Here is a 22863-nt window from a genome sequence, read left to right as displayed (position 1 = left end):
ATACTAAATCAGTAAGAAAACACTGCATGGAGAATTGCTTTTTGTTGTTTTCAGATATACTTACCATGTAGCCCTAGCTTATCTAGAACTCATTCTGTAGACTAGGCTGGCCTCAAGATCAGAGATCATAAGACATCCCCCAGTCTCTGCCTTCTGAGTTTTGGGCTTAAAGGCAAGAGCCACTATGCCCAGCTGGAATCAATATTAAATAAACGAATCTTAATTTTCCACCCTCTGGTTATGCCAGGACATGTTATCTATTCCACCTGTTCTCAGCGTTCTCATCTCTAAAATGGGCTAACAGTGTGATGTCCTAAGATAATTTTAAAGATTGGATGGTTTAAAGGTTACCCACATACTAGCCACCTGTCACTATCATTTTTGTTTCTCCCCACCTCCGAGTCTGCCTTCCAGTCTCCTCATGCCCACTGTCATGTCCTCTTCAGTCTGATTCAGAATCCTCCTACCCCCAAAACACGCGCGCGCGCGCACACACACACGCACACACACGCGCGCACACACACACGCACACACACGCGCGCACACACACACACGCACACACACGCGCGCACACACACACACACACACACGTCAGCAGAGCCGCCTCAGACACAGAAAAAAGTTTAATTCTGCTGCGGCGGAGGGTCCCGGCTCCGGAGTGGGATTTGGTTTTTGTTTGTGTGGGGAATTCATTGTGGGGATAAGGAAGATAGAAGAGTCTGGTCCTTCAGTGGGACCTGCCCGGAAGATGGTGAGGACAGGGAATCGGGAGAGACACGGACACTGGACAAAACAAAAAACAAACAAACAAACAAAAAACCAAAAACAAGGGAGGGCAGAGGGAGAAGAGACGACAATGGGACAGAAAAAAGGGAGACAAGTAGGGAAGGACTTAAAACAGACGACAGAGGGCAGGAAAGACTAGGACATAGAGAGAAAAAAGAAGCCCCTCCCTCCAAACCAGACTGGTGGGACCAGGGATGGGGCTGGGTGAGGGGACGGGAGGCTTTGGAGGCCGCCGCGGGGCAGAAGAGATCTAGTCCAGCCAGATACAAGGAATGGGCCCCTCGCCCCTGCCCCAGGGTCCCGGGTAGGGTAGGGGACTCGTGTCTCAGTGCTGCAGTGTGGGGGGGCCCCGCCCCTCCCCGCGCTTCGCTGTGTAAGGCACCGGCTCCGGCGAGGTCCGCGAGCGCGCGGGGGACAGGGCAGAGGGGTGGAGTCGGAGAGGCCGGCGGCCTTCCTCCAATCCGGAGGCTGGTGGGCGTGGCCTTGACTGCGGTAGGCCCCGCCCCTCGCGCGTCCCTTCTCTCCAGCCTCCCCCGCATCCGGCCGGGCTGGGCAACTAAGTGCGGCCCACAGGCGTCCCGGTGCCCGTGCGCCCGCCGCTCACACCGTACTCTCCAGCATCCATTCGGTGCTGGTGAAGGCCAGGCGTGCCCGGGCGGAGCCCAGCCCCAGGTCTCCGTCCTCCCCGGCCGCGCCCCCTCCAGCCCCGTCCAGGTGGGGCGTGGACCGGTGGCGCTTTGTCCGCCGGGCGCGGCGCGGGTAACTGTGACTCTGGAACAGCGCCCCGTAGTCCCCATCAAAGGAATAGCGTTGTTGTGGCCTCGGCCGGGCCGGGGATCCCCCACGAACCAGAGCTAGCGTTGGGGGTGCTGAAGTTGGAGGCCCCAAGGCCCCCGAACGGCTCCTTCGAGGGCCGGTTACGGCCCTAGATTCCTCCCCTGAAGTTTCCTCGGAGGGCAGCAAGCACAGAGAGGTGGCCGAGCCACCCAGAGAGCGTCCAAGCACCACCTCTAGCTCAGTGGAAGTCGCCTCGGCCTCCATGGCCTTTGCCTCGATGGCTGCAGGGACAGCCACCTCCCGCAGCGCCTCGTAGCGGTCTGGAGCTGGTGGGGCGGAGGCTTGCTGTGCACTTGAACCATTGGTCTGAGAGCACACGTGGCTGACCCGAGGGGGCGATCTGGACGTCCCCTTGATGCGGCGGCTGTCCCCATCGCCATACACTTTGTAGCGAATCATGAGCAGAACGATGAAAACGAGGACCGAGGCTACGATGACGCCCCCGATGGCGATGATCATGGTGCCGCCCAAGAAGTGGGCCCTCAGCGGGCGGCATGGTGCAGGATCTCCCGCGGTGGTGAATTGCACACAGCCCACCACTCTGGTGGCCGGCAGAGCGGTGGCCCCATCGTCGTAGACTGCCAACACACACAAATCATAGGCGCGGCCAGCCGCCAAATCATTCACCAGGAAGGTCTGGCTGGTAGAAGGGATCATCCTGTGGAAAGGGGTGCGATCAGGACGCAGTTAGTCCCATTCTTAACCATGTCCCTTCACTTTGCGCCCTAACGGTGGGAAACCGTGCTACTAATGTCTACGCAGACTACAGGATCCAGTCAAGTCTCTCCTCCAACAATTTATTGCCAGCCTTTCATCACTGCTCCAGACCACACCCCCTCATCTATATGCCCCGCCTCCAGAACCTCCAGCCTTTAGCATCACCTACTGGGACTATCTCTGCTCTACCTTGGACAACTGCCACTCAAGCTCCATCGCCTGTACTTAGCTACAACAGTTTAAGGAGATCAATGCTATAGCCACTCCTCCTTCCAGATGGACACTGGAGTCAACAATGGTGGACTTGTAATTCCCGGTCTTCATCCAGTGTCCACTTCCTGAATGCTGGAATTTCAGGCTTATAGACATGTACAGACATATTGGTTTGTTTGGTTTTGTTTTTGTGGTTGTAGGGAACAAATCCGGGGCTTCCTGGAAGTACTCCATCAATCGAGCTACATTTCCAGCCCTAATTCCAATTTGATACACACTTTCCTTTGGGGGAGGGAGCAGGCTGCAGAACATGCCCCACCTTTAGATAAACCTCTAGCGCCTGGCTCAGTTTCCCAAGCACCTCAGCTACACTTCCCCACTTCTTGTCCTTCTAATTGCGCTCTGGCTTAAAGCCATATCCCTTCAAGGCACCTTGGGACAGCTCCTCTAGAGGCAACCGCTGTTCCTTGAACACTCATCATTGTACCATCGGAATTCCTGGGACCAATTCACCTAACCTTACTCCCCAAATACTCATCTACAACTGGCTAAATTGTAGCTAAGCACGGTTTCCTTCTTTGCCATAGACTCTTGTCAAATGAGGTGCACAGCATAGAGAAGTCTTTCAGTTAAACGCCCGGGAGCCACAACCTCTCTACCCTTTACTAGCTCTGTGACCATACACAGGTTTTTTAACTTCTCTGTCCACCACTTCCCTCTAACAGGGACGATGAGAATTTCTATATCTTTGAGATAGCATAGGGAATGAATGAGTTAAAGCAGCTAAAGCCCAGATTGTCTAAAGTTAAGGATGTGACTACGAGGAGTTGGTGTACCATCACCCCCATTTATTTCATTTAAAAATTACTTTTTGGGGGTTGGGGATTTAGTTCAGTGGTAGAGTGCTTGCCTAGCAAGCGCAAGGCCCTGGGTTCGGTCCCCAGCTCCAAGAAAAAAAAAAAAAAAAAAAAAAAAGGATGTGACTATGAGCTAATGTCCCGTCCAGTGTTTCCAGTAACTGTGTGGGCTCTCGCTCCCAGGCTATCTGCCCTTCTCTGTTTCTTTTTAGATTACATTTACTCTACAACGATACCATCGTTAACCGGCCTGACCTCATCTAAATTACATTTATTAACATGTATATACGTGTAAGGAAGAGGAGGTCAGTGGACAACTTGCAGGACTCTGCTCTCTCCATCGACCATACGTGACCCAGGGATTGAACTGAGGTGATCGGGCTTGGTAGAAAAGTGCCCCAAGCCGCTGAGCCATCTCACCAGGTGCACCCTCTACATTCCTCTAAGATCCACCCTAGGGACATTCCCTCCCAGACTTTGGTCTCTTTTGATGAGCGTATCTTGGCACAGTCTGTTTGGGCTACTTCCAGCCTCAGGGAATCCAGACTGTGGAGTGCGCCCTGACTGGCATGCACTGCACCCAACCTTGCAAGCTCACCTCTCCTGCCAAGGTTCTTAGTGGCTCACCAGAGACAAGCACCGCCCCTTCCTCTGCTTGAGACCAAGCAGAACAAGTTCCACCCCCTCTAAAAAGCCATGCCTCATCTCCAAGCATGCTTACCTGTCAGAGCTCCACGGGCCTGCCAGTGAGGCTGCCTGCTGGTCCTGAGACCCTCAAGAAGGTTCCTGCCTTCAGGCACCACCCTCTACCCCAATACTTGAAGCATAGGTCCCATCCTCCCCAAAACACCCCACATTCTGTTCTTCCTTTTCATAAACCACCCATCTGGAGCTGCCCTGACCCCCTTCTTGGCTGTAACTTTCCCTTTTCTTCTCCTAGAGGCTTGGATTTCCTTGGTTCTTCTCCCCAAATAACCAGTTGCTAGGGGCTTCCCCCCACCCCTTTTCAAGGACAGTCACTGGCTCCTTAAGAAAGCCTGAGCCCACGAGTCTCTCATTGGCTGCCAGACCAGAGCAAGCAGCTGAGCAGGCTTCTTGTTGGATGTCACCTCAGCCCACGGCTGCAGAGAGGAAGTTAACCCCTGCAGTGCCATCCTACATGGAAGCATCTGCAATGGAGGATGCAGGATAGAAGTGGGGCCCTCAGGGGAAAGAGTCGCTCCCTAACTGGGGAGAAGGGACCATCAAGATCTGCTTACATGCTGGGTTTGGAGTGTTCCCCACCCTGTCTCATGATGTCTATGGAACAGAGAGGTACAGTGAAGGGAGATGAAAAACCACACAATCCGAATGACTGACAGAAACGCATCATCCATCATCTACTCACTATCCCAGCCTGGCAAACACTAGGTATTCAATAAGTGTGCATTCAACCATATGAAAGATAGCTCTGCTGCTCTCTATGTCTGAGAGCAAATGATCTCTCCCACAGAGCATAGAGTTCTGTGACTGAAAAAAAAAAAGGAGAACTGAGGGTGTAGCTCAGTGGTAGAGCCCTGCCTAGAATCCTCCAGTGAGGGGCTGGGGGCGTGGCTCAGTGGTAAAGCCCCTGCCTAGAATCCCCCAGTGAGGGGCTGGGGGCGTGGCTCAGTGGTAGAGCCCCTGCCTAGAATCCTCCAGTGAGGGGCTGGGGGCGTGGCTCAGTGGTAGAGCCCCTGCCTAGAATCCCCCAGTGAGGGGCTGGGGGCGTGGCTCAGTGGTAGAGCCCCTGCCTAGAATCCCCCAGGGAGGGGCTGGGGGCGTGGCTCAGTGGTAGAGCCCCTGCCTAGAATCCCCCAGGGAGGGGCTGGTTTATTACAGAAGGATTGCCTAAAATGTGTGAGGCTCTAAGTTCAATCAACAGCATTATAAAAATTAATTAATAAAATAAAGGCTAGCAAGATAGCTTAGTGGGTAAGGGAACTTGCCACCAGCCTAACAACCAGAATCTAATCCCTAAAACATGGTGGAAGGAGAAAACTGACGCTCACAAGATGTCCTGATTGGGGTTGGGGATTTAGCTCAGTGGTAGAGCGCTTGCCTAGGAAGCGCAAGGCCCTGGGTTCGGTCCCCAGCTCCGGAAAAAAAAAAAAAAAAAGAACAAGATGTCCTGATTGCCACATGTACGGCGCGCGCGCGCGCACACACACACACACACACACAATGTAATTTTAAGAATATTAAATGACACGCATAAAAAATGTAATTTTTCTTCTTTCTTTTCTTGTTTTTTGTCTTTTATTTGTTTAAGAGAGGGTTTCTCTGGGTAGCCCTGGCTGTCCTGGTACTTCCTCTGTAGACCAGGCTGGCCTTAAACTCAGAGATCCACCTCTCACTGCCTCCTAGTGCTGGGATTAAAGGCGCACACCACCACCCAAAAAGTAATTTTTTTTTTTTCAGAGCTGAGGACCGAACCCAGGGCCTTGAGCTTGCTAGGCAAGCGCTCTACCACTGAACTAAATCCCCAACCCCCAAAAAGTAATTTTTAAATGAAATAAATGGGGTGATGGTACAGCTTTGTAGCAAACAGCTGCATCTTTGGGCATAGTTTGTGAAGGCTTGTGTTTGGGGCCTTGGTCTTCTGACTGTAAGAATGGGTCCATCTCTCTATCTAGGGAGGGCTTCTGACACACAGGATGTCCTCAGTTCTGAACGAAGTGAAATGAGGAAATGTGTACTTGATGTAGTGATATAGTCCCTGTAATCTCAGAAGATAGAGATCCGGGTCAGCCTGGGCTCCATAGTGGGTCAAAAGCTAGCCTAGGGTACAAGGGCAAGAGCCTGTCTCAAAACAAAAGCAGAGCCAAGGGAAAAGAGAGGTCCTGGCAAACAGACTGGCTAAGAAGACCCAGATGGAGGCCAAGAGACAGGCTTAGTTTGAAGGGCTAAGCACACTCAAGTTGTTGGGGCCACCACTTATAGGGAAATGGTTCCTAACCCTCTAATAACCCAAAGACGGTGAAGCACAGGTCACGCCCTCAGCAGACCCTACAGTGCAGACGGAAGGCAAGAACAACATGTGCCTCTTCAGCCAACAGTCATTCACCAAGTGCCCACTGTGTGCCATCCCTGCTGTGCTAGGGTCTGTGACGGGAGCCATGCTGACAGACTACCACGATGGAGAGACCACAGGGCACAGGGACTGATTCCCAATGGGCCCCTACTCATCAAGCTGTGTACTCCTTCAGGGCAGGGACTGCGTCTCCTGATCTCTTCAGGGCACAGGTGCCTATGGTCACGATGAAAGCAGCCATTTTATTTTTACCGAGACAAGATCTCACTATGTATCTCAGGCTGACCTCCAAGGTACTACACAACCCAGACTGACCTTGCACTGAAGATCCTCTTGCCTCAGCCTCCCAAGTGGCTTGGATCACAAGCATGTGGCACCAATGTCTACCTAAGAGCTGTTTTTCTTATATTCAGGAAGCACATATATTGAATACCTACTGTTTCCCAAGTAAGGATGGAGGGGGGTTAGGTAATTATTTCTTTATATACTTTTATTTCAGGGCCAGGTGGTGATAACACATTTTCCCCAGCACTCACACAGAAGCAGGCAGAACTCTGTGAGTTCAAGGCCAGCCTGGTCTACATAGTGAGTCCCAGGACAGCTAGGACTACAAAGAGAGACCCTGTCAACAACAACAACAACAACAACAACAACAACAACAACAACAACATACTCTTATTTTGTTCATTTCTTTCTATCTTATACTCTTTTCTCCTCTATACTCATAGCCACGCCCAACTCAGGGCCCAGTATAACCCAGAGTCCAAATGCCTAGTGGGGGAAGGAGGAAGAGAGAGTAGAGACAGACAAGGAAGAGGAAAAGACAACAAACTCTGGAGATAGTGTGGAAAAGCAACTGACATGTGTCTACACTACAGCCTGTTCACCCTAAAACGGTGGCTTCTAATCCAGATGGGCATGGAAATTCATAGTCACTGATTAGTGCTTTTTCAATTTGACACAAACTAAGCTCATCTGGCAATCTCAACTGAAACAATGTTTCCATCAGATGGGGGGGGGCTTTCCTTGATTAATGATTGACATGGGATGGTCCAGTCCACTGTGGGCAGTCTCACCACTGAGAATGTTGTATAAGGTGGTCCAGGGTCGTTATATAAGAAAGCAGGCTGAGTAAACCATGGGGAGCAAGCCAGTAAGCAACACTCCTCTATGGCCTTCAGGTTCCTGCCTCCAGGTTCCTGCCCTGAGTTCCTGTTCTCATGTTGATGAACTTTCCACCTTAGAACTGTAAGATTAAAAACTAAACTTTTTCCTTCCCAACTTGCTTTTGTTGTTGGCTTCCCCCCCCCCTCCCTTTGGTCTTTTGTTACTGTTGTTGTTGGACAAGGTTTTTCTGTGTAGCCCTTGCTGTCTTGGAACTCACTCTGTAGACCAGGAAATCAAATCTGTCTGCCTGTCCCTGCAAAGTAATGGGATTAAAGGTATGTACTACCATTGCCTGGCTTGGTCATGGTGTTTATCAAAGCAACAGAAACCAAACTAGAACATTATATTTCTACTTTTCTCATGCTTTTTGCTTTCTGTTTCTATAATGTAGGGGACTGGAACCGTAGTATTGACATAAATAGAAATATAACTATAAACGTGTGTGCTTTATGTGACAATGCTTAACTGGTGGAACTCATGATCAGAGCCTCTGGAGAGCAAGTGATGTTGACCATGAACTCTGAGATATTTATTGTTTGGCAGTTCTGGGATGGACCTCAGTGCCTTCCAGCTTAGCAAGTGTTCTGCAGAACCATGCCCCAGCCCCTCGCTGGAGGATTCTAGCAGGTGCTCTACCACTGAGCCACACCCCCAGCTCCTCTGGGGGGAGGGGAGTCCTAGGCAGGGGCTCTACCACTGAACCACGCCCCCAGTCCCTCCCTGGAGGATTCTAGGCCGTTCTACTACTGAGCCACGCCCCCAGCTCCTCCCTGGGGAGGTCCTAGGCAGGGACTCTACCACTGAGTCACGCCCCCAGCCCCTCACTGGGGGATTCTAGGCAGGGGCTCTACCACTGAGCTACACCCTCAGCCCTCACTGGAGGATTCTAGGCAAGGGCTCTACCACTGAGCCACGCCCCCAGCCCCTCACTGGGGGATTCTAGGCAGGGGCTCTACCACTGAGCCACGCCCCCAGCCCCTCACTGGGGGATTCTAGGCAGGGGCTCTACCACTGAGCCACGCCCCCAGCCCTTCCCTGAGAGGGCTTCCTTTGAGCGAAACCACAGTTTCTCACTAGAGAATTCTAGACAAGAGCTCTCTCACTATAAGAGCTATATCTCCAGTCCTCTTTTTTTCCAATTTTTAAATTTTGAGACAGAGTGTCTCCAAGTTGTCTAGGCAAGCTTTGTCCTTGCTGTCCTCCTGCCTCAGCTTCCCTAAGAGGGTAGGATAACAAGCCTGAAGCACCACTCCCTGCTCCTCGCTAAACTCCACTGCCCAGCCCTGCACTGGCTCCTGTTAAGTATTACACAAACATCTCCTAAGTGCAGGAAACACAAAGACTGAGGAGTAGGAAAACAAACAAACAAACAAACAAACAAACCGGCAACTACAGACCTATCCGGAGTCGGAACTAAGCAAGGTCAAGGGGATGAATGGGCAGGTGGGAGGAAAGGAGACAGGATGTCAGGGTGAGAGAGGAGGATCTAGAGCTGTGCATCACACTCACCTGTAGACTAGGGAGTCATCCGCAGAGCTGTTGTATTGCACTTGGTACATGCGGATGCCAGGCACTGGCCTCTGGGCCGGCCAGCGGATGAGCACAGAGCTGGACGTAAGTTCAGCAGCCACAAGCCTGCGCTCAGTGGCTGAGTCGTTGGCACCAGGTCTGCCCGGTGTGGCGATGTCAGAAGAACCAGGTTCAGTGAGAGGCGGCGGGGCAGCAGGTGGGGGCGCCATGAGTGGCAGAGGCACCACACATACCTCCACAGGTGCAGTGGCTTCCCCTGCAGCATTGGAGGCTATGCAAGTGAAGGTACCGCTGTCCCTCAGGGTGGTGATAGTCACATCCAGCGTTCCGTCACCACGGACCCGAGTCCGGCTGGAGTTCCCCAGCAGCCGCCCATCCGGTGCCACCCAATGCACCACGGGCTCTGGGTCACCCACCGCCCGGCAGCGCAGACTGACAGCCTGGCCCTCCACAACTAGGGCCCGGCCGCCTGCCTGTCGTGTGATGAGCGGGGGCTCACAGAGAAATTCCTCCTCGGGGATGGACCAGAAATAGCGGTCAGTGAGATGCTCGGGCGTGGCACATGTCTCCAAGTCATCCTCCCTGGTCAGGCGCCGAAGCCAGAGCAGTTCACAGTTGCAGTGCAGCGGGTTGCCACCGAAGCTGACGGTCAGTGGGGTAGGTGGCTTGGGCCCACCGCCCTGGGACCTCAGGAACAGTCCGTCGGGGGGCAGTTTATGTAGGCGGTTAGAGGTCATGTCCAAGCGCACGAGTTTGTGCAGCTGCACGAAGGTGCCCTCCGCAATGTGATCAATGAGGTTGTGGTCCAGCGTGAGGGTGTTCAAGTTCACCATCTGACCCACCGCCTCCCATGGCAGTGCCTCCAGGTTGTTGTAGGATAGATCCAGGTCCTCCACGGTGGACAGGAAAGCGTCAAAGGCTGCCGACTCCACCTTACGGATCTGATTGTTGCCAAGGATCAAGTGGCGGAGGTTACCCAAGCCCCGGAGCTGGTCCCCTCGCACTTCTGCAAGACGATTGCTGTCAAGATGCAGGGCCCGGAGAGCACGGAGGTCAGCAAAGGCGCCAGCTGCTACCTGGCCAATGGTGTTTCGAGACAGGGTGAGGTGGACCAGGCTGGTCATATTGGCGAAGTCTCGACGACGCACAGCCGCAATGAAGTTGTCAGTGAGCCGCAGCTCTACCACACGCCTGTCGATGGCGGGTGGCACGAAGAGCAGGCCGGTCTTGGCACACAGCATGGTCAGTGTAGGTGCCACGTTCTGACAGATGCAGCGACCGGGGCAGGGCTGGCCACGAGATGCTCCTGCCCAGAGCAGCAGCAGAAAAGGGAGAGCAGCAGGTGGTGGCGAGAGGAGCCCGGAGGAGAAGGGGCCTGGAGCCATGGTGCACGGGGGAGGCAGGAGGAGTGGGAGAGACCTGGAAGGGAAGAAGATGGTCAACCAGGTTTTGTCACCTCTCCTGCAACCTTGGGATGTGCTGCTGAAAGTCAAACTGGATCCTTTATCCCCTAATGAATGGGTTCTGGACAATAGATCTCAAAGCAGCTAGCATACATGGCCACACCATCTTTTTCTTTCTTCCTGTGCCCCCCATACTCCAGAGTAGGGGTGGGGAATACAGAGTTTCAGTGTATACCTGGCTGGGCCTGAAACTTGCTTTGTAGACCAGGTTAACCCCAAATGCACATAGATCAGCCTGCCTCTGCCTCCCCAGTGTTAGGATTAAAGGCCTGTGCCACAACCCTGGCTTCTTTTTTTCTGAGATAAAGTTTCACTGTATATCCCAGGTTGGCTTTGAACTCATAATCTTCCTGTGTCTGCCTTCCAAGGGTAAGGATTACAGATCTGGGCCAAAGCACCCAGATCTGAGTACAACATTTCCATAGGAACCGGCAAATCATTACTGCATTACTCTGAAGTCTTCAACTCTCCCACTGATCATGCCTCTGGGAGCTTCCCAACTTCCTGTGACTCTCCCTGTACCCCAACCCCAGTACCTCTGAAATCACTGTTGGCTGAAATTAGGACCAAGGATGTCAAACATACACTCCTAGTTCAAATTCCAGCTGTGACACTTACTAGCTGTGTGACCTCGGGCAAGTGTCTGAACCTCTCTGAATCTCGGTTTCTTCATCTGTAAAATAGAAAGAAAAAACAGGCTTTACTTTGGTGAGGACTATGTACACTCATGAGCAGACCCGTAAGATGGGTTCAGCACATATTAACAATTATTAGCCACAACACCACTGGATGCCTGATGATAGCAATGCCAGAACAGGGCCTGCGCGTTATGGTAAGAGAAAATGTTTTCGTTTTAAATTTTATTGTTACAAATATTGCACGTGTGCAGCTGGGTCAGAGAACAACTTTGTGGAACTGATTCTTTCATTCTACCTTCATGTGGCTTCCAGGAATCGAACTTGGGCTGCTGGGCTTGTGCGGCAAGCTCCTTTACCTGCTAAACCCTCTTGCTGACCTGCAAGTGCTTTAAAAACAAAGGCATTCCAGTAAAAATTCTGGTTCTCTCACTTACTTACTCTAGAAGACCACAGCCATGATCCCCACACCTACGCCAGTGTTTATTTTTCTTTCCTTTTTAAAATTTGTGCTGTTTGTTTGAGGCATGGTAGTATTATGTAGCCCAGGCTAGTCTTAAACTCATGAACCTCCTTAGGCAGCAAGGTTTTACTCTGTAGCCCACCCAGGCTGACCATGAAACCACCTGCCTCTGACTCTCAAGTGCTGGGATTAAGGGTGTGCACCACACGAATCCTGTTTTGTTTTGTTTTTTAATTATTTTGTTTGTTTGTTGTTTGTTTTTGAGACATGGTTTCTCTGTGAAGTCCTAGCTATCCTGGAGCTCACAGAGACCCACCTGCCTCTGCCACCTGAATGCTGGGACTAAAGGCGTGTGCCACCACTGCCCGGTCCATCTTGTTCTTTAAGCATGACAGTATGTAGTCCATGCTAGTTTAGAACTTGCTATTGCCATACAGTTGAGGCTGGCCTTGAACTCTGAATCCTCCTGCTTCTGTCTCCCAAGTACTGGGATTATGGGTGTGTGTTACCACACACAGACAGGCCAAAATTTCTTCACTTTATATATCAAAACAATACCATCTTCACTGGGTTTCTGTATGGGAACCACTGAGTACAGGGCCCAGCTCACAGTAATCACTCACTCAATGAAGGTTAAGTTCCTTCACCTAAAGTAATAGACACAAAAACAAAAAGGTGGGAAGAGTTGAGGAAAAAGCATCAGAATTTCCCATCTCAGTCTAGGGAGGTCTTCCTCTGAGTATGACTTCTTTCCAGGTTCTTCTGAGCTCCCAAGCAGGGCTGACTGATAGCAACTGGTACACAGGAGGCCCATACATGCCTACAGGCACATGCGTGTATGCATACACACTATGTTTCTGCTCCAGGCAAAACCTTCCGGCAGGGATTCCCCTCCAGCAGCTGCAACCCACGACATGTCAGTTCCCATCATAACACGCGGTGGGTGGTGGGGGGTGGAGGGTGGGGGTAAAGCAGAAAGGATGGGAAGGGGGTGTCCTCAAAGCTATTTTCATCCCACCCTGTCCTGTGCCCCAGCCCTTGCTGACCAACCTCTGAGGAATCTGTGTGGAATGGTGGCCATGTGTGACCTTGATCTTTTTACCCAGGGGAGAATGGGACCAAGAAAGTCAGAGAATGGCTGAGAGAGTCAGAAGGAAGCAAGTGGGGAGGAATGGACTGGCAGAGAAAGACAGACTGAGAGTAAGACAAAAAGAGAAAGAGTTTCCCAAGAAGGTGATATAGGTTCCAAGTATGGCTCAGCAGAACATGTGCCTGGAATCCCCCAGTGAGGGGCTGGGGGTGTGGATCAGTGGTAGAGCCCCTGCCTAGAATCCCCCAATGAGGGGCTGGGGGTGTGGTTCAGTGGTTGAGCCCCTGCCTAGAATCCCCCAGTGAGGGGCTGGGGGTGTGGCTCAGTGGTAGAGCCCCTGCCTAGAATCCCCCAGTGAGGGGCTGGGGGCATGGCTCAGTAGTAGAGCCCCTGCCTAGAATCCCCCAATGAGGGGCTGGGGGTGTGGTTCAGTGGTAGAGCCCCTGCCTAGACTCCCCCAGTGAGGGGCTGGGGGTGTGGCTCAGTGGTGATATGCTTTTCTAACATGCTTGAGATCCTGGATTCCCTCCCCAACACTGCATAAAGGGGACAGCCAGGTGTGGTGATAAACACCTATAATCCCAGCACTCCAGAGGTTGAGAGATGCAGACCCGCCTGGGCTACATATGGAAACCCTGTCTCAAGAAACTAAGAAGGCGATGAAAAGACAGGTACCCATGGGACAAAGAAATAAAGAAACATCTGAGTGAAGAAGGAAACAGACAGAAAAGAAACAGAGCCGGGTGATAGGAAGAGTGGAGGGAAAGAGGAACAGAGGAAAGAGAGTTAGAGGAAGAAAGAGACAGTGGGGCTGAGGAGAAACTGAGGCAGGGCCAGGGCAGCACATGCTGAGCACCCCCACCCAGATTCCACCTCCCTCTCCCTCTAGGTTACTGTTCCATACTGACTAGAAACCCCGGTCTAGAAGGTGGGCCTCCCCCATGAGGAGCCCTGGCAGGGCATCCGCTTGCTTGGAGGTCTCTAGGGCCCAAAACCCTGTTCTAAGAGTTTCTCCTCACACAGCTGCAAAGAAAACACCCTGAGCTTACCCACAGGCATCATAGCACCACAGATCAGAACCTGTCTCTCTGCCAGGGTTCACACCCAAGGCCCAGTTGTTTGTGGCTTTGGGGAAACAGCATCCTCCTCTCTACCTTCCTGTACTCATCCACCATGACCATGGCACCTGGCTACCTCACCCCACTGTGAAGAGCGCTCAAGGAGAATACTTTGTAACGTGTTTAGGTTTCAGAGTACATAAATACTACATGGATGTTAGATGATGCTAACAGTGTGTGTGTGTGTGTGTGTGTGTGTGTGTGTGTGTGGTGCTCAGGATAGAATGCAGGGCCTTGTGCACGCTAAGCAAATACTCTATGGCCAAGCCACGCCCCTACTCCCTCACTGATGGATTCTAGACAAGTGTTCTTCAAACGAGCTATATTCTCCTTCTCCTTCTCCTCCTCCTTCTTTTCCTCCTCCTTTTCTTCTGCAACTGGGTTCTACCGTATAGCCCAAGATGGCATTAAACTCACAATTCTCTTGCCTCAGCCTCCTGAGTGCTGGGATGACAGGACAGACTATATCACCAGCTGTCAGGATTATTTCACACCTAGAAATCTTCATGAAGCCTTCCTGATGTAAAGGGACTCCGCTTTCCTGATCACCTATCTCGAGAGGTGTCACATCCTGACATGAGGCCCCTCTGAGCCTCCTGACCACCATGAGATGAATGCTTACCCAACGCCAATTCTCACAGGCCTATTTCTACTCTTCACTGGGAGAGGGCACCTGCCTCCCTAGACACTGAGGTACTCTACACTTGGGTCCACTTAGGCAGAGCTCTGGGCCTGGGCGGGCTCATAACTGGTGCTCCCCTCCCCCCCACATCTCTTCCCCAACCCAGGTACTATACTCACCTCTCTTCAAGGAGTCAGGGCCTGGGCCGGTACCTGCAAAAGAACAAAAACGCAGTTAGCGTCTTCTAGCTCCTTTCTAATCACCCAAACCTACCTTGGAGACCATCAAAGCCAAGTAATCCCTATAGCGATTACTTTCTCAGGCCTCCCGCTACAGGGTCATCATATTCTCGGAGGGACCCAAAAGTCATGTCTAAACCTTAAGAGACTGGGCCTCAGAGTCATTCACCCTCCAAACCCCCGGAGTCCAGCATGTGAGCTTTGCCCTCTGAGGTCTCGGGAGCTCTGAACCCTTGCCCTCCTGCTCTGGTTCCTGATTACGGAATTTACCCACTCTTCTTAGCAGCTCTAGAATTCTCAATGCCAGCCTTCTCCTCTTGAGACTCAGATGTATGGAGCAGACACCTCTTCCTTTACAACTCAAGAGTTCTCGTCTGGGCTCCCCAACTCCAAAGTCATGAGCGGGATCCAGAGCCCAGAAGCACTAGGGTTCCTATGCTACCGTCTCCTCTCCATGCACATACACACTGGTGGATCTCTCCCGATCTACGTGAGTCCCAACCCAAGCTCTACCAGGGAACATCAGCCCAGTATGGGTGCTCCCTACCCTTCAGGACACTGAGCCCAGGATACGGTTACATTTGTGTCCAGGACCACGCACTATGCCTTGGCGTGCTACAGATCACACTCACTAGACCCAGAAGTAGGGCCAGTCTTGTGCCCAAGGCCCAGTACACGTGTGTCTTGCAGATACATGTGTAAACATACAGAGCCTGGTCCCCAGAGACTAAAGTAGGAAAGGACACCCAAGATAGACACACACTCTCAAGGCTGACGTATCTGCATACACCACACACACACACACACACGCACACGCACGCGCACACACACACACACGATATCCGTTGCACACTCACAGATGTGCAGATACAGAAAAACCCACGCACCCCATAATAGACAACCAGACACCTACATCTATATAGTCCTTGCACACTTGTCAACACACAGTGGCTCACACATGTAAGACTCACCTGCACAATGAAAGATACATAGGTGCACACTCACACACCGAAACGCATCCGTGCCACTTCACGTGTTCCCACTGGCAGCCATAGAGCAGATAAAGCACCAACAAACACACGCACGCACAGCTGGTACACACATACCTTACACATGGACACAGATCCCCTAGCGCGGACACACGCTGACAAAGCGGGGAGCCATGAACAAGCACACAGGCACTTTGTAAGCGCTCTAAGAGGCTCATGCATCACAGATACACTCAGGCCACAGTCCCATGAGGAACCAACTCACTTGTAAATGCACACAAAATAGCAAAGCACAGAGCACAGTCAACAGACCAGCTAGATTCACACTCACAGTCACTGATACCTATCCCTCATGGCCCTGGCACTCCTGCCCCACCTACTTCCCAAGCCAAATACATTCTAACACCCCCTCCAGTCCCTGTTACACCCTTCCCCAAAAAGAATCAGGCACAAGCCAGGGCCAAAGGTCATAGTTCAGCAGGTGGGACTCCATCAGGAAGGAATTGAGTCTCCAAAGCCGGGTTCCAACAAGATTCTGCCACCAGCCATCCCCAGAGTTTCCCCAGCCTTACCAGCAAGATATAGGCAACTGGGGCGCTATCTGCAGATACCCGGCAGGTGGGGGAGTTAGGGTGGGGTGGGGTGGGAAGAGCCAGGTCTTCAACCCCACCCTCCACTCTCCAACCCTCAGCCCCCACCCCAGGGCCCATCTGTCCATCCCTCGGCCTCTCATTCCTCCATCTGTCCACCTCCCGGCCTCCCATCCCCCCCTCCCCAACCAGCCACGGAGAAGAGGAGAAAGACATGGCCGTCTCCCCCAAGGATCACTGAGGACCCCCTCCTCCAGTTGACATGGACCGAGGGATCAGCCAAGTCCCCTCCCCCCCCACATCCATTCGGAGGCCTGGCCCCACTATGCGCTTAGCCATAGCCCCCACCCCAGCAGGGTACCTGACACAGACACACAGACACACAGACACACAGACACACACACACCCTTGGAGACATCCAACCAGTGCACGCACACACGGACACGGACACACACAGAGACACACACATACACACACACCCGAGCGAACACACCCGGCTCCGCAGCCCCTCGGATGGACATCCAACCCAGCCGGACACAGACCCCCAACGCAGCCAGCCGCACGCGCGCACAGGCCCGCTGGGGGCCCCCCCGCACACCTGGGCGCGCAGCCCCCGCACACACCTGCACACAGCCCCTCGGACGGGCGCGCCACAGCCCCCCAGATCCGGCGCCCCGGAGTGTGTGGGACACACGCGCGCACACACGCACACATGCACACATGCACACGCACGGCCGACCACGGCCCCGCACACGCCCGGATGGCCACACCGGCGGGGCGCCGGGCACACACACAGGGCCGCGGGCCGGCGCACGCCGGGCCCCGCCGCAGCGCCGCGGACACACTGGCACGCTCGTCCCCGCGCCCCCGCCCGCCGCTACCAAAGAGCCCCCGGGGCCGCCGCGGGCCGCGCTCACCCAGCCCGGGGGAGGGGGCCCGGGGCCCGGCCCCACCGCCGCCGCCGCCGCCTCGCGCCGCGCCATGGTGGGGGGAGGGCCGGGGGAGGGGGCGCGGTGCCGCGGGGCCGCCTCCCGCCCGCCTCCCGCCTCCCGCCCGCCCTCCCGCGCGCCGCCGCGCTCCGCCCTCCGCGTCGCCGCCGCAAGGGGGGGGAGGGGGCGCGGGCCGGAGGTGGGGCGGCCACACGCACTCCCAGGTCGCCGCAGACCCCCTCTCCACTGCAGAGAGCCAGAGTCCAGCCCCCGCCCCGGCCCCACCCCTGTCCCCCAGACCACGCCCCAGCGGCTACTTGGACCCCTACACACACCGCTGCTCTCCCCATCACATCCTCAAAGTGCGGGTCTTTGAAGCCTCAGACCATGTTGGAGAGCCACCTGGAACCAGGAACTATTCTACTCTTTTGTGACCTCAGACAGGGGTGAAGTCACACCCTGTCAGGAACCCTAGACCATACACCTCTAATTCCGGAGGCACCCCCCAGATCATATCACAGCATCTCAGGGGTCCAGACACTAACCTACCTCCCAGTCATCCTAAATCAAACCCAAGACTCAGATAGCCCAAAGACCACACCCCGGAATCCAGGGAAGACTATATGTCAATGTCCACAGAGAGCCTACCATAGCTTGATTCACTGGGGAACCCTGGGGAGCCACGCGATGTTTCATAGTCATCCAAAGTAAAAACTGATCCAACCCCAACAATGTCTTTCCTCCATCAAGGACTTTAAACCATTCCTTGCCCACCAGAAGGAATTGTATGCCATGGTTAATGCTTAAGGGACCCCAAACATCTCTTCTGCCTGTGGGAAACCCTTAAACTTTCATTTCCCCCAACTAAACCTCAGGTCTTCCTTTCACACTCTCAGGAACCTTGGAACTTTCACTCTGTTCCCTTCAGAGCACCCCTTAGTTTACCACCACCCCCATTTGCTCTAGGTTCTTTCCCACCCACCCCCACCCCGACTCCCAGCAATCAGTCCTGCTGCCTTCAGCCTCCCTGCAACCTCTTCCTCACTCTGTGGATCCCTGAATACCTTGCTTACTCCTTTGGACCTTCAGTATCCAACTCCTACCCCAGAGCTGACCTCCCGCCCTGTCCTCAGAGTCCACTGGGTGTCTCAGGCCATGTTCCGTCTCTTTCTGACATACACGCTGGGCCCCCAAACTCTGCAAGGCCATATATATATTGCTTCTCAGGGTTTTTAAAAGTCAAATGCAGAGCTCTGGTTCAGTTCAGCTTCTTCACTGTCAATCTGTAGAGACTGTTTCAGCTTCTCTGCCTTCTCCTTGTCTGTGGTGACCACAGTGTAGAGGTATCTGCTGCAGTGAGCCTTGAACTTCATTCACATGATCCTTGGTCTTCTTGATCTTGACAGATGTGGCATCTCTCTGCCAGGCTGTGAGCAGAAAGTCCTTGACTTCCTCAATTTTCCAAGGCATGGCGCCGTGCACTCTGCTCTGGTGTCAACGCCTGCCCATAAAACTCATAGTGGCGAGAACTAAAAGAAAAAAAGGAAAAAAAATCAGTATCTATCTTATCGCAGTCCCCAGATCCCTAGTGTCTTAAACACTGCCCGTTTAGGGACACCCCCCCCCCATATGGAGATCCTCACCCAAACCCCATAAGTCCTTCCGAGTCATGCCTCCAGAACAGCTCACAGATGCGGATGACAATAGTTCATTCAAACCATGAGGAGCATCAGGGGATGCGCCCAGTCTCCCCTCTCCAGACTACGCCTGCTCCACTCTCTCCAGGTACCATCTCCACCTCACCTTTTAGCTATAGCAAGGGGGTACAGGGTTGAGGAGACAGAAGGAGAAAGAAAGGGACTGAGGAGATCTCTCAGCCTGTGAAGAGCTTGCTGTGTAGCACAGGGGGATGGTGGCTTGCTCCAGTAACCCAGGCTCTGTGAAGGCTGAGACAAATGGATCCCTGGAACTTTTTGACCACCCCATGTAGCCTAATCTGCCCAGCACTAGGCCCCAGTGAGGGATTCTGTCTCATAAGCCAGGTAGAGCAAGGCTGGAGAAATGGCACATCTGTTAAGAGTGCTCATTGCTACTGCAGGGCACCGAGGTTCAATTCCCAGCACCCCGTCTGTGATGTATGGTGGCTGACAATGGTAATTCCAGTCCTAGGGGATCCTCAGCCCTTCTGACCTCCACATGCACCAGATATGCAAGTATTGCACAGATGTGCAGGCAGGCAAAACACCCACACAGATAAAGTAATTTAAAAAGAAAGAAAAACAAGGTCATGGTGGCTCATGCTTTTAATCCCAGCACGCAGGAGGCAGAGGCAGGCAGATTTCTGAGTTTAAGGCCAGCCTGGTCTATGGAGGGAGTTCAAGGACAGCCAGGGCTACATAGAAAAACCCTGACTCAAAGTAGGTAGGGGACTGGAGAGATGGCTCAGTGGTTAAGAGCACTGGCTGCTCTTCTAGAGGACCCTGGTTCAAGTCTCAGCACCCACACAGGTGGCTCATGACTGTAACTCTAGTTACAGGGGACCTGACACCCTTGCCAGGCATGTGTGCAGGTAAAACACCAATGCACATAAAAATAAATCAATCATTAACAAAAACAACAATAAATAAATAAATAAAAATAAGGTGAACCAATTTCTGAGAAACAACACCTGAAAGTTGACCTCTGCCATACACACACACCACACACACCACACACACCACACACACCACACACACACACACACACACACACACGTGTGTGTGTGCACATGTAACACACATAATGAGGTAGAACAACAGCAGCAAACAAACCAGATAGACATAGCAGGTATTCAAGTAGGAAGGCGCTCCCCTGACTATCCCTATTTTACAGATGAGAACCACTGAGGCAGAGAGATCTAGTCACTTGCCCAGCGTCACGCAGATGATAAATGGCAGCAGCATAGCTTATGAATGAAGAGGAAGTCCACATATGCAGACATAGCATATAAGAGACTGGAGGTGTGGGAGGAGGGGAAGGTAATAGAAACGCATGATGGATACGTGAGAGAAGGGGCCATTGAAAGCACACAGTGCAGTCGCCTGATCAGAGCGCGAACTCCTGCAACAGATCTTCCAACACAGACTCATGAGCTAGCCTCTAATTCCTCACCTGGGCCCTACCCCCAATTTTGGTCCCACCTGCTGCCTCTAAAGCATAAATCTAGCTCTAGATGGCAGGCTGGCACCAAATTTGCTGTGTAAACCAACCTGGCCTTGAACTAAGAGATATCTGCCTGCCTCTGCTTCTCCAGTGTTGGGAGTAAAGGGGTGCGTGCACCACTACGCCCAGCCTGAGACCCATAATTCCTATTCTTCTCTTTTTTGTTTTTTTTCAAGATAGGGTTTCTTTGTAGCTTTGGCTGTCCTGGAACTCACTCTATAGACCAGACTGGCCTCCGATTCCCAGAGATCCGCCTGCCTGTGCCTTCCCGGTGCTGGGAGTAAAGGCGAGTGCGCCATCCCTGCACCATCAACCACCACCACCAACTACCACCAACTATTTGTAGGCTTTTTTTTTCTTTTCTTTTTTTTTTTTTTTTTTTTTTTTTTTTTCCGGAGCTGGGGACCGAACCCAGGGCCTTCCGCTCGCTAGGCAAGCGCTCTACCGCTGAGCTAAATCCCAACCCCTATTTGTAGGCTTAATTATAATATTCATCCTAGTTCCACCCACAAACTCAAGCCCCACCCACTACTGCTTAAGCCACACTCTGCATTTTTGCCTTCCTGCCCAAAGAATACACACACACACACACACACACACACACACACACACACACACACACATACAATTTAATAAAATACATCAATATTTTAAAAAAAAAATAGGTTAGGCAGCAGGGTGCTGGTACTTCTTGGAAGATGCTGGTACTTCTAAGAAGACTGAACAAACCCATCGAACTGCCCCCCTCCCTTGCTTTCCAAACTTGCTCTTGATTGGACAAATCACCTACATGGCCCTTTCTGATTGGAGTATTTGCAGTTCTACCCAAAGGATAGTGAGGAGGGAGGAGGGAAGGGAGGCGAAGGCTGTTGAGGCCCAAAGAACCTTGGTGTGGTCCTTGGGCACGGGATAGTCTATGCTTTGGCTTCTGCGCCTCCATTTCTTTGTCTTCAAATTGAGTTAACCATGGCTACTTCATTACCTAAGAAATTAGTTGAACTAATGCTTGCTTGTATGGCGCCCCCAAACACATGGCTCACGGGAATCGCGCAATGGGGGAGTTAGCTGTTAAGCATTTGAGTTTGTGACTGCGTAAACTCAGACAAGTTCCACCGCCCCTCTGGTCTTGACAGCCCAGGAGTTCCTCAACCTCTTCGTTAGATGCCTCCTCTTAACCCCAGACCTCTCTTTCCTACCTCCAGCCATTGGGGACTGAGGCTGTGATCGGAAGTAACATGGATAGGGTGGAGCCTCTAGCAGAGGGACAAGCTTGATCCAAATGTCCCAGAACACGGAAGGCTAAGGGCATTTCTCCATAGCCCAGTTTAGAGATATTCTATGCAGAACGTCTCCACAAAGGCTTTGTTTTGACTGAGGACAAGGGAACATGGATTGAAAGGGGATGAAGGAGTGGAGAACCCGAAGGCTGAGAAGGAGAGGCAGGGTTAGAATTCCCTTTTAGGCTCATCTAAGAGCGCCAGGGTAGGAGGAGGGACAGCCCAGGCCCAAGGTCACTGTGTCATTGTTACCATGGCAACGGCCACCTCTCAACGGGGAACCTGGAAAGAGGTGGAGGGAGGGAGTTCCAGGGGCCTTGGGTGTGAGGATTGAGGAACCATGGGAGACAATGGGAGAAGCAGAGAAAGTATGATTCATCTCTGTGATGACTGCCTATCTCAGAGCCCTGTATGCCTTGGGTGCTCAATACACGTCCTTCAAAGAGAGACAGAGGTCTGAGAAAATTCAATGCCCTGGTGTGCCAGAAAAAAAAAGAAAAAGAAAAAGAAAAAGGCTAGAGTATAAGGAGTGTCCCTTTCCTTGACTCTTCAAGCCCTCTGGGACTCACTGAGAGTTCGGGATCCTCTCCTCTCACAGTCCTGGGCCTTCAAGCTTAGCAAACCCTTAAACTATCCATCCCTCAGCATCCTCCTGAGTGCCTAAAGCAATTACATTTTGATCCTTTGACTCTTTTTTTCCTTTAAATTCTTCCTACCAGAGGGCTCGGTTGAGAAAAGTAGCGTTTAGACAAAGATGCCTGCAAGCCCCAGAGCGGGAAACAGGTGGAGAAAATGGGTGCCCCGCGCTATCCCGTGGAGGGGCTTTATACGCTTAGGAGTGACCCTTCACAGATTCAAACATTCCTTCAAATTCTTAAGGGGAACCAGACTACCCGGTTCCCTTCCATCTCAGGAAACCCTACAGTTCCCTCCCTTGATTTCTGAGAAACAGGTGTCTGTTCTCCTGGGACCAGCTTGGTTTCGCTGGAAACGTCTGCCCCCTCCCGGCCACAAATTGGAACTGTAGGGACTGTCCGCCCGCACCGACAAAGAGGCGCAGATTCCGAAGGTACCGAGTCAGAACCGAG

General features: G+C 52.6%; 1 protein-coding gene across 13 annotated transcripts; it reads right to left on the bottom strand.

Moving 5' to 3' along the window:
- Window positions 1-605: 605 nt before the first annotated feature.
- On the bottom strand, window positions 606-22726 carry Lrfn1 (leucine rich repeat and fibronectin type III domain containing 1). 13 transcript variants are annotated; one of them, XM_008759174.4, is made up of 6 exons: window positions 18362-22726; window positions 14730-14762; window positions 11556-11646; window positions 11241-11295; window positions 9139-10578; window positions 606-2281 (listed from the first exon to the last, which is right to left on the bottom strand). In XM_008759174.4, the coding sequence occupies exons 5-6, from the start codon at window positions 10542-10544 to the stop codon at window positions 1387-1389; spliced, it is 2301 nt and encodes a 766-aa protein (XP_008757396.1). In that variant the 5' UTR covers window positions 10545-10578; window positions 11241-11295; window positions 11556-11646; window positions 14730-14762; window positions 18362-22726; the 3' UTR covers window positions 606-1386. The 13 variants fall into 13 exon arrangements, with proteins under 13 accessions (XP_008757396.1, XP_038940899.1, XP_038940896.1 ...); XM_039084971.2 differs by lacking the exon at window positions 18362-22726 and adding an exon at window positions 17633-18242; XM_039084968.2 differs by lacking the exon at window positions 18362-22726 and adding an exon at window positions 17286-17469.
- Between the last annotated feature and the right edge of the window lie 137 nt (window positions 22727-22863).

This window comes from Rattus norvegicus, chromosome 1 (assembly GCF_036323735.1).
Source record: "Rattus norvegicus strain BN/NHsdMcwi chromosome 1, GRCr8, whole genome shotgun sequence".
Taxonomy (NCBI): domain Eukaryota; kingdom Metazoa; phylum Chordata; class Mammalia; order Rodentia; family Muridae; genus Rattus; species Rattus norvegicus.
Note: the sequence above shows the minus strand (reverse complement) of the source record. Positions and strands in the feature narration are given on the sequence as shown.

What these genes read in the sequence shown, in the direction of transcription:
- Lrfn1 (XM_008759174.4), bottom strand. Translation starts at nt 10,544, where the DNA reads ATGGCTCCAGGCCCCTTCTCCTCCGGGCTCCTCTCGCCACCACCTGCT. An exon ending in GATGACTCCCTAGTCTACAG is followed by an intron (nt 2,282 to 9,138) that starts GTGAGTGTGATG and finishes CCCTTTCCACAG; the next exon opens with GATGATCCCTTCTACCAGCC.